The sequence below is a fragment of the Carex rostrata genome, chromosome 31, assembly GCF_964058835.1.
Source record: "Carex rostrata chromosome 31, lpCarRost1.2, whole genome shotgun sequence".
NCBI classification, from domain to species: Eukaryota; Viridiplantae; Streptophyta; class Magnoliopsida; order Poales; family Cyperaceae; genus Carex; species Carex rostrata.
In genome coordinates this window covers 3,751,527-3,763,418 of record NC_135948.1, presented here as the reverse complement: position 1 = coordinate 3,763,418, position 11,892 = coordinate 3,751,527, and the positions used below count along the sequence as shown (strand labels likewise).

The following is an 11,892-nucleotide window of genomic DNA, read 5'->3' as shown; positions in this document are numbered from 1 at the left end:
ATTTTTTCTTCTAAAATTCGGTAAATTTATCTATTTCCGTGCCAAAAGTTTTAGTAACTGATGGGAAAAAATTAATATTTCGGTGGATGCTATATATGTGTCTATTATTAATGGTAAATACAAGTAGTATGGTCCTAGAAATTTATAATTTGATGTTCATTGTTAAAAAAAAAATTCAAAATCAAAATTATATGAAAGTAAAGTATATATAATTGAATGTAATAAATATAATTAAGAAATGTCAGCAAAATATTTGTTGTTTGACAAAGGGCATTAGTGTTGTTAATATTAAAATTCATTATAAATTATAAGTATAATTCATTAGAGAACATATTATAGATCATGTCTAACCATTTAATTTTGAAAATTTTGTTTTAAATTTAAAATTATTAAAACTAAAAATAGAGATACAATAGAGAAAGTAGAAGCCATAAACAAAATTTAACCAAATATGATAAAACTCTTCTAATATAAAACATATTGTGTTGTTTACCATTGTGATTTTTATTTGTATCTGGAAAAGTCTTTAACCCATGAAAATTACAACAATCTTTTTTTAAAATAAAAAAAACTAAATAACTTACGTTTGTAAATCGCGGTGGAAATTAGAGATTGATTTGTCTCCGTGATATATTAGTTCAATGATTTTCTGTTTCTTAAATAGAGGAGGATAAGTACTTAAATTCTCAAATAATTAGGCATTTTTTTCAATTTTTTTATTATTTTCTTCTAATGATATATAATTTATGCCATGATGCTTGACATATAGATAGATAGTTTATGCCATAATGTTTAGTTTTTTTAATAGAAAATGATATATAGTTTATGTCATGATGCTTAGGTTATTTTGAATAGAAAAAGATAGACCGTTTATGATATTATTAAAGATATTTTGAATAGCAATTTGGACTTTAATTAACCAAATTATTAATTTCTGAAAGTTACATTTTATTTATTTTACCTAATTATTAATTTTTGGAAATAGCATTAAGCCCTCTCACTTGATTGGTTGTTGGGATTACATCAATTTATTTATTTTTTTTCTCCCCCTTAATATTTTAGAATATAGAATATACTTAAGGTACGGTTGACAATGATAAAATCAATTTCATATATTTTGGAGTTAAGATTTCCAAGAAAGGTGGTGAGATTAAAAGTTACCCTAGTTTTACTATTTGTATTACTTAGAAACTATTTAGTCAGCCTTCATAATTGTTAATAATTAAATTTACCATCGATAATAAGCTATTTACTTATGTATTTATTTATTATATTATTTAACATTATTTTTACATGGTACAATTTTACTTGGCTAATATACACATTGCTACAGGTCAAGATATATGATCTTATTTACCATAAAATAAGATATATGACTGGATTATGTACAAGTAATATCTTATTTACTTAAGATGTATGATCTTTGGTCTTCCATTCATTCTAAGTGATGATGCAAAAAAAAAAAAAAGCGATAATATATATATAAATCAATCCAACAGGCAAATAACCTCAAGTAAATTAATGAAAACCAAAAGTTACAAGAAAATCATCAAGATACATAATATAATTTTTAATCTATTCAGACTATTTTTGTAAAGGATAATATAATATATATGATTTCAAAATTTTGACAGTATTATGTTCAAAACTAAATATATGTACTAATCATGTTTTACTTGTGCATTTAACATATATGATCTTATTTATTCATGCACTCTGGTCTGCTTCTTTTATTTAATACTTGATTTCTTTTCTCATTTTGAATACATACATTCAATCATAACATATACGTTTATAAATCAGATATAGTGTTATCAAAATTACTGGAAACAAATCATTAAATATTTCTGGAAACATCATTATATGCCTTCTTATTTGATTGGTTGTTGGAATTTCATAGTTAATTTTCTTTTCTTTTCTACCACGGCAATTTTGGAAGATAGCAAAAGTAGGGGTTAATTATTCTCCTGAATTGACATACTTTCTATTTTATTTGCAATGAATTAAAGACGATTTAAGTATTCCATTGGAATGACACCCGGGCCATGATATCGTTCCAATTTTTTATTTTGAAAATGTCCTTTTAATATGCCTCCCCCTGGTGCCTCTCATTTTTGCTTCTCTGCTTATAAAAAAAGTCCATCTAAAATCCATTTCACCGCTGCATGGGGCTTAAAAAGTTTTTAACTTTGCTTGGTTTCTCTGCCTAATAACGAGAAAGGTTATTGGGGTAATTCAGACTATAGATTTTTCTTTTTCCTGTAGTTTTTGCTAGCACATTTTGCAATCTGATAAACTCAGTTTTCATGTAATTTTTTTTAATTCTATTTAAAACTATTTATTGGCGGCTGTTTTTTGTGCTATTTGTTAAAAATAAATAATTTCATTTATTGACCGAAGAAGACAAATAGAATACTAACTATTTTTTGTTTATGCATGCAACAACAAGAATGAGACACCTTTCGCGAGGATAAAAAAGTGACTTTTTGCGACGGACTACTCTCATTCTTCATCTTTTTCTTTTTGCGACAGTACTTTTCGCGAGGGAGTACCGTCATAAATTTGTTTTTTCTCTCGCAAAAAGTATCTACATTGTTGTAGTATGTGCAGCGTTGCTTGTGGCATTTCACAATTGACAAAGACTCATTCATCTGTTTGCAATTTTTTTTTTGCAGTTAGGTATTTTATTTTTTCTCAAAAATATATAATTTGACATGATATGAGAATTTCATGAATGTCTTAATTTATTTATTATTTGTCTTCTAATTTTCAGATGACAGTATCGCAAGCAAATACAAGCTAGAGTAGTTGGTAGATATGTTGGGCGAAATAAACGCGAGAATGGTGGATCGGTTAAAGTTAGTTTATAGAAGTAAAATACTGAAATATGTATTTTGAGATGATATTTTTGTTATTATTAATGTAAAATTGAAAGATCAATATAATGTTATATGAAGCTTTTCTTGAATTTTGTATTATTATTTATATTATAGTTATATTTCATATTATAAATATGAGAATATTTATTATCATATTAAAAAAATCTTATTTAATGTTTGAATGGCTAATTGCAACAATATATTGATCTAAAATAGATTAATTACGTGAGTATACCAATTGCATTAAAATATTTTATCATTGTTTAAGATTTTTAATTGAAATAAAATATATCAATGGTTGCAATAGATTTTTCATATGGTTGCAATAGATTTTGATACATATTTTTGAAAACAAATTGTTCTGATACACTATATTATTACTACCATTTGTTAGTTGTGCTAGATGTTTAATAACAACCATTTATTTAGTTGCAATAAATTATTGTTACGTATTTTTTACAATTAAAATTTGGTTGCATTTAATTAACAAATTGCAACCATGAATTTTGTTGCAATATGCTACCTTATTACTACCATTTCTTTGTTGTGTTAGATTTGCAATAGCAACAGCTTATTTGGTTGCAATATCTTATTGCTACGATAATTTTGCAACAAAAATATAGTTGCAAATAAACACTATTGCAACTAAAAATTGGTTGCTAATATATTGCAACGGAACCTAGCTATTGCAACCGCTGGCAACCAATTTCATCCGTTGTGAAATTATTTTATTACAACCAAATTATGCCTATTGCAACCAAAAATTTGGTTGCCCGACCATGAAAATGGTGTAGTGTACCCTTCCACCATGCTGCAAGATTTGGACACAAAAGCACCATTTCGGAGTTGATCCGTTGTGCTGAATCAGCATTCGGTAAGGAAGGATTGATAGAACTGCTTAGACGAAAGAACTTCGGAGAAACAGCCTTACATGAAGCTGCCAGACATGGACATGGAGATGTGGTCTCTAGTCTGATGGAAGTAGATGTGGAAATGGCGGGCCCGGTCAACAAAGATTCTGCATCGATCCCTTGTATCTGGCTACTGTAAGGGGATCGCTCAAAACGGTAAAGAAGATGGTGGCAAAAATGCTAACACACCAAATTACATCAGAATATTACTCTGGACCACAAAAACAAACAGCGTTAAGTTAACCATCAAAAAAAAAAAAACAGACAGCGTTGCATGCTGCAGTGCTCCATAGCCGAGGTATATAACTTATATCGATTGATTTTAGTTTTACATAGCTTGAGACGGCACTCCTTGCTAAGGTTTATAAGGGGGTTCATTTCTTCAAATATATTAATAATAATAAAAAAAATTGGTTAAAGCAGATTGGTAGGGTTTTAACGATTGAAAACCATGGCTTGGATAATTAGCTGATTCCGAGTTGACTCGGCTGAGTTAGAATGGAATCAGTCAGTGGTGAACCCGATTTTTTCCGAGTTGACTTGGTTGTACGACTTAGGTACAAATAACCAGAGTTTTAATTTGAAAATGCAGTTTTATTCATGCATGTGGAAGGCCACTGTATACTGCATATGCGGTATGTGGCCGCAAGTGGATTTGTATGCAGAAATATATTTGCAGTTTTACTATACTTTGTTAAAGTAATATAGATAAAATAAACTAATTTATATTTGGAGACTTATCTAGTCAAGTAATTTGTGCTCTTTACCATATTATAAAGGTTATGGATTCTAATCTCCTCCCCGTGAAGTAATTTTTAGGTTTTTTTTTAAGTCCGTATGGACCACATATATATCCGTATATTAAAACTATATGAGCTTGACTGCATGATATTATGTATGCGGAAGATGACTGCATAAGCATATGCGGTCCATGCAGCCGCATTTAAAAACACTACAAGAAATGATAAAATTGACAGTGAATCGGAACAATCAGTCAAATTTCCTCGAAGTCTCTTGTGTCTGTAGCAAAATTACACTGTTTTAATAATTAAATCCAAACATTTTTGCATTTTTGCATAGCCTTCAAAATTTTGGGGAAGATAGATGTGACTCAGAGAAAATGAAGCGTCTAATTGTCCACAGCCTTTTGTCCACCACTTGTCCACAGCTTTAACTTGCGCGAATACTGTAAAATTACTTCTACATGCTGTATAATTATACAATATATCACATAAAATATATCAGTTAATCACAAAACATCCAGCAATTATTTGAAGTGGTTCCATGATATTTAGAAAAAGATTGCAACTTGCACAACAGGACAAAATAAATGTACTTTCAAACTGTACTTTCAGAAATTACAGTTATAGGAAGTTATTGGCAGTTAGAGTTAGTTATTAGCGATTATTGGCAGTTAGAGTTAATTATTAGCGTCCGCACTGGGTTGAATCTTGTATACTGTAAAATTGAATCTTGTATACAGTAAAATTTTCAATTGAATCTTGTATACTGTAAAATTGATCTTCTACACAGTAAAATTTACAATTGAATCTTGTATACTGTAAAATTGAATCAGCAGAACTGTAAAATTGAATCTTGTATACAGTAGAATTTTCAATTAAATCTTGTTCGGATGAGTAAGAAGCCTCTCTATCATCTCTTTCTTCTAGATTTTCACAAGATAAATACTGTAAAATTACAAGATAAAAACTGTAAAATTAACAAATCAATACTCCATATCGCCTTTCTATCATCTCTTTCCTCCAGATTTTCACAAGATGAATATTGTAAAATGATAAGATGAATACTGTAAAATTAACGGGGCAATACTATAAAATTAACATATCAATACTCCATATCGCCTCTCTATCATCTCTTTCTTCCAGATTTTCACAAGATGAATACTGTAAAATAACAAGATGAATACTGTAAAATTAACAAGGCAATACTTTAAAATTAACAGATTAATACTCCATATCGCCCCTCTATCATCTATTTCCTCCAGATTTCCACAAGATGAATACTATAAAATGACAAGATGAATACTCTAAAATTAACGGAGCAATACAGTAAAATTAACAGATCAATACTCCATATCGCCTCTCTATCATCTCTTTCCTCCAGATTTCATTTGAAATGCTAGATCTGTTACTGCATACAACGAAAACAACAAATTCAACAGAAATAACTTACTAGATTTGAATTTTGCCGTGCTCTTCAACAGAGATCTGTTACTGCTAGATCTCTCTTCTCCAGATCGCCTCGCTCTCATCTCTCTCCACTAGATCGCTCCTCCAAATCGCCTCTCTTAGATCGTCTCTCTCCATTAGAATCTAAGAGAGATGTTTGAGAAGTTCATCGAAGAGAAGAAAGCGCCACCGAGTAGTCGTACGCTCGTACTCCATCACTGCCGCCCATTTGGTGCTACTGGGACCTTGCTTGAAAGGGATCAGTGTCATCTGATTGCATCAAGCGCTTGAGAAACTTGAGAGGAGAGAGGTCCATCGATCAGAAAGAGAGATCAGAAACTTGAGATCAGAAAGAGAGAAAGAAGAGAGAAAGAGAGATCAGAACTTTTGTTTTTGTGAAGAGAGAAAGAGAGATCGGAAAGAGAGAAAAAATGAGATATTTAAAAGAGATGGAGCGGCTGGAGAAAGAAGATTGGACCGGAGACAGTTGAAGTCAGTTAAACTGAAAATGAATAACGCTGTAGACAGACGGTGGACAAAACATGATAGACAATAACATTTTCTCCAGAGAAAATAAGTTTAATCAACATTATAAAATATTTAATAGACACGTTGTACGTGAGATGTGCAATTTTGTTTCGAAAATAAAACTTGATTCATGTGGACCATTTTCATACTATATTGTCTTACACCTTGTATGTAATGGTTGGGGCAATGCAATAGTTGGCAGTTATACTAACTTTCTCCCATGTTCTTAAATATATACATCTTTATCCTTTTTTTCCAGGAACAAAGTTGCTCTCGCACGTACTAGATTTATGTGCAAAGCAGAATATATCAGAAATATACCTTCATGTGCAAACAAACAATGATGATGCCATTGCCTTCTATAAGAAGTACGGGTTTGAAATAACTGAGACAATACAAAACTACTATGTGAACATTACACCGCCTGATTGCTATGTACTTACGAAGGCTATTTATGGTACTCGCCCAAGAAATGATCATGAGGTGCCCTTATATTTGTTCCTTCGGATTTAGGAGATGAGATGTTTTTGCCTTTGATGTAGTCTTGACATTTGTTTTAGATTTTCTTCTCTTGGAAATTATTTAAATCAAATTATGCTTGATAATTTGTTAATCTCTTAATTCTGAATCTATGTGAATTATTTTATGTTTTGGACAGTTCTTAATTAATTTACGAATGATACTTATCTCCAAACTTAGAATATCATGATAAATTTACGGCACCTTTTTGAAGTTCTTTAAAAGTGGTAATTCCATAAAATTACCTCTCCTTAATTTTAAATCATCACAATTTCATGTAAAAATTGGACAGGGATGTCAGTAACGAGGTCCTAGAACATTTTTTTCAGTTGTACCGAAAGCTCTTTGTTATACAGCTACTTTTGGGTTTTGTAAAATAAGTGATGGTATTACTATTACACATGTGTTTATAATTTTTCAAAATAATATATACTTGATATTAAAATTATTTATGCCCTACATCACTAGATACAAAATCTAAAGTGCTCCTTTTGATAATTGCAACACTTGTCTGCTTGCTCAGCGTTAATATTTGATTGCTTTTTAGGCATCTTAGCTTCTAGAATTTTCAAGCTTATGCTTGGAAGTGCTAGTCATGCGACGAACTTTGGCTTGAAAAAATACAAGAATCTGGAGCACCAAAGGTAAACCTTTTCTTTTCTTTTTTTTCACTACACCTAGTCTGACAAAACATTACAAAAAAAAAACAGTAAATCCATGATATTTTGCTACGTGATACAAATTAAGACAGTATAACTAAGACCTCACAATGACTAAAGTATGGTTGTGACAAGTCACTGCAACATTATAGAATCAGCACAATATGGTTAGGGTCTTACAATCCAGTGTTAACTAAGGTAAAAAGCATGACATAAGATAGCACTACAGTTACTATTCCTAACTAATAATATTTACACAATATCCAGCATTACATTCAATAGTAACTTTTTCACCATGACAAGCAGCCAGCAGGTGTTATGACAAACCAAGCAGACCATGATGCTGCCTAAAGAAGTAATAAAAAAAAGAATTAATCAGAAGAAAGAAAAAAAACAAGGCCAAGTGTCTGAATGAGATTACAAAAACAGCACAGTACATGTTACATAGCAAAAACCATTGGAACAGATATTCAATATATTGGAATAATGTGTTTTGTTACTGATTGACCCTAGACAGTGAGAAGAATAACTGAAAGAAAAGAAATCTAACCCATTAGTTATTTTATTCAATAAGATTGAATTTAATTCAATGAGCAGTGAGACGAGGATATATAGCATGAAGACATCGGGAAAAAAAAATCGTTCACTTGTATCAGATTTTAGAGGTTTGTTTTACTCTCATCGAGATAGAGGCAGGAAAAAGAACTCCCACTTATTCAAACCCTACAAACCAGAACTATACCATATGGCCCTACTAAACAAGGACCTCCCATCATTTCAAAAGAACCCGGTTTATGGCTGCTTTGTCTTGCTAGCAGGGGATCATTAGTATAGCCTCTTTAAAAAGATGGTGAATAAAGCTGCATGGCAGTTTCCTCTCATGTTTGAGCATTCAGGATCCTCTCTTTGGGGGCTTGCAGTAAAGATGAAAAAAAAAAGGTAGCAAACAAGAGAAGGCAATAAATAATAAACTGACATGTTTACTTAAGCAATTTGGGCCTGGTCACGCTCGATGAAATCAAGAGCATCTTCCTTGGTGATAACATTGACATGGCTTACTCTATTTTTGTGGGTCACACCATATATCTTATCAGCCACCTTCACCAGCTCTGGCCTGAAGGTTGTGGTTATGAACTGTGTGTTTGCCATATCAGCTAGACGACATACCATATCTAGCACACATTAAAGAATATAACATGGGGCAACAGTTGATATATGTCATGCACAATTCAGCTATCAGGCTTGGAATGTCTTCTTTGTGAAAAAAGTTTAGTTATGATAAGAAAATGAGAAACATGTTAGCTTGAAGAAACTACTACAGTTGCAAGAATGTATAGATGGAAACCTGGGGCAAGGAATAAATATTTATTTAGATGGGATAGTTTGAAAATGTTTAAACAAAATTAGAGAAAATAAACAGGGGTTCTGCTTGTTTTTAAGGTACATTTATCACCTTCTCTGAATTTTTCTATAAAAAGGATACTGCCAACAGCTGTTCTGTACTGAGGATCAAGTGCGGCATCAATCTCATCGAAGAGATAGAAAGGCGCAGGGTCACATCTTTGGATGGCAAATATTAAGGTGAGTGCCACCACTGTTTTCTGACCGCCTGACAGCTGTTTCATTGACTGGGTTTCTCCTTGGCCCGTGAATGACACCTAAAAAGATTATAACTTATTTTTCTATCTTCAATTAATTTAACATTCTAAAACAGTAAAACTTTTACATAAGAACAATAATAATAAGTATCTGCGGGGAATTTGATATCAGTTGATTTCCGGTTTGTACAACAAGCAAGATTCTTTCAGTGTTTACTTTTCATGTTTACTCAATTTTGTAATTGTAAACTTTTAACTCAATGAAATCGTCGCTTGGCTCCACTGATGCATCAACGCTGTAGTATAAAACAGTATCTCCACATTATTACTGATATACCTTTCAATCCACTTCCATACCACAGTAGTGTAATCATGGTCTAGGTCCTCTAGGATCAGTTGGATCCTCTTTTTTTATTCAATTATTTTTTATTTGGTCTCCTTGGTTTTCTTGGTGCTTATTAGAGATTTTCAGGACTCAATGATTGAATAAAAGCTCAAGAACCAAATTCTGTGTTACCTTCACTTTTACACCGATATACTTCTCCATTCTCCTTTCAGGATCTGTGTCATGGACATCGTCATCATCAAGGTCATCAGGGGTATCACCATCCTACAAAGACAAATCAAATGAAAATAGAGTAAGCCATTTCAATGGTATGTCCAAGGAAATTGGCATCTCTATGACTCATCTCATGTTATGTTTGATCTTGCAGTTACTGTAAAACATGATTTTTTGGTACTATGTTAACTTATAGGCAAGAAGCTATTAAATGTATGTTTTCCATAACTTAGGCAAGATCTTGGACTGATATGATCTAAGCAAAGAGTGCAGTTAGGCTTGGGTATCAGTAGATACGCCATATTTAACCAAACAAATCCAAAAAGATACAGTAGCTTTCTTTATGAAAGTAAATAAGGACCTTTTTCTTCATCATGGCAAGATACCCATGGCCACCTTGCACAAGCTCAGAGAAAACTTCCCGAAAATGTCTCGCAACTCCCTTAAATGTGCGCTCAATTGACTCATCTTTCCTTTGGTCCAAGACTGTTATAAGCTCTCTAATTTTCTGCAATATGAAATATCAAATCAACATCTGAGGATAAATATCAACTCATAGCTCCTTTAGCCATTTTTAAAATTCCTATAATAGATTGGTTCAGGATTTTCCAACAATAACCAATGAGCATCCTTTCTCTAGTCTCTCTCATCAAATTTCATGTGACAATTTTGGGCCATGTGCTTATATAATGCTATCCTGATTTAGCATTCTCCATACAAATAATAACCTAATAGCATTAACTAACCAAATATTTTCTTAATAACCCTCAAATGTGCAACTAAGCCCCAGAAGAACCCAACCTTCTGAAGTGATCAAACCCCAACAAATCTGCCCCCCACCAAAAAAAATAATAATAAAAAAAAAATAATAATAACAATAAGTATCTCTGCAGACTCATACATCATCACCAGAATCCAGCTCAGCACATCTTTGTTGCAGTTGATCGCGTTGTTCCATGAAGCTCACATATTGGTCCAGAGCCTTTTTGTTGACATGACTGAATTTCTTCAAGTCCTCATTGCATTTGTAAAGCATCAGTTTTAGTTCCTTTTTGTTCTTCTTTTTGTACCTGCATAAACAATTTTATTTGTTAAATATGCAGTCTAAATGCTGCTGAGAAGATCAGTTAAATAATCAACCAGACCTTGACGTCCTTAAAATTGGAGGGATCAGTGTATTATTGATGCCTAGGAAAGATTGTCAATAAAATAACAAGCACCTTTTCTCCTGTGACCAAATAAGTATTTTCCATTATGGTCGTACATTCTAATTAATACCATTTCAATCATACTCTAAAACATTCTGCCTACAATTCAGAGGTTAGCTAAAACACCAATATTATGTTACATTGCCAGCATTAGATAACTTCAATTAGAACCGTTGAACCCATGCGCTTAATGTTGAAATGTGAGTTGCAACCTTCCTCAAGAGTAATACATTCATACTACGGCAGCCAATAAGGAATCTTGGAACCTTTTAGGACAGACTGGATGGTACCAAATCATCACTATATCCAAGAACCAACAAGCAGGTACTGAAATTTAAAGATACCAAAATGGAAATTGCAGCATTGCTTGCACTTAAAGACACAAGTATCTACTAATTTCTTAGTTATTTGGACATGTATGTTTCTGTTGCTAGAGATGAAAATATTATGTTCTCATTTTTTTGAGAATAACACTGAGTGCTTGGTTATATATGGACTGCTTATAAGAGAGAAGAAAAAAAATATTATCTCATAAATTGCGAATGACACTATAAATAAATGATTGATAACAACGAAGTGGAGATGAATGTCTTTACAGCTGTGGTTAGTATTCAATGATAATGATATCATTAAAAAAAAAACAAGTAAATGATAGTGATCAGAGAATGACAATGCTAACTGGGTTCATTGTGCTTGTGGGATCAAAGGTTGACACGATTGACCACTGCAATGAGAAGATCAAAGAACTTGTCCCGAAGCTTGATGCTGAAGAAAAGATCGCTATACATGTCTTTCTGGTACTTTTTGGCAGTTAACTGTTTTTTTATAAGTTCAATTCAGTT

At 32.1% G+C, this 11,892-nt stretch overlaps 1 protein-coding gene across 1 annotated transcript; it reads right to left on the bottom strand.

Annotated features, from left to right (window-relative positions):
- Positions 1–7,779: 7,779 nt before the first annotated feature.
- Positions 7,780–10,903, bottom strand: LOC144547598 (structural maintenance of chromosomes protein 3-like). Its single transcript, XM_078296286.1, has 6 exons — positions 10,744–10,903; positions 10,204–10,350; positions 9,801–9,893; positions 9,169–9,343; positions 8,662–8,857; positions 7,780–8,032 (listed from the first exon to the last, which is right to left on the bottom strand). The coding sequence occupies exons 1-5, from the start codon at positions 10,876–10,878 to the stop codon at positions 8,670–8,672; spliced, it is 738 nt and encodes a 245-aa protein (XP_078152412.1). The 5' UTR covers positions 10,879–10,903; the 3' UTR covers positions 7,780–8,032; positions 8,662–8,669.
- Between the last annotated feature and the right edge of the window lie 989 nt (positions 10,904–11,892).

Excerpts from the sequence above, each read along its gene's own strand:
- LOC144547598 (XM_078296286.1), bottom strand. The coding sequence starts at position 10,878 with ATGCTTTACAAATGCAATGAGGACTTGAAGAAATTCAGTCATGTCAAC. Across the intron at positions 9,894-10,203 it reads TTGCCATGATGAAGAAAAAG|GATGGTGATACCCCTGATGA; the intron begins GTCCTTATTTAC and ends TTGTCTTTGTAG. Across the intron at positions 8,858-9,168 it reads GTACAGAACAGCTGTTGGCA|ATATGGTATGTCGTCTAGCT; the intron begins GTATCCTTTTTA and ends AATGTGTGCTAG.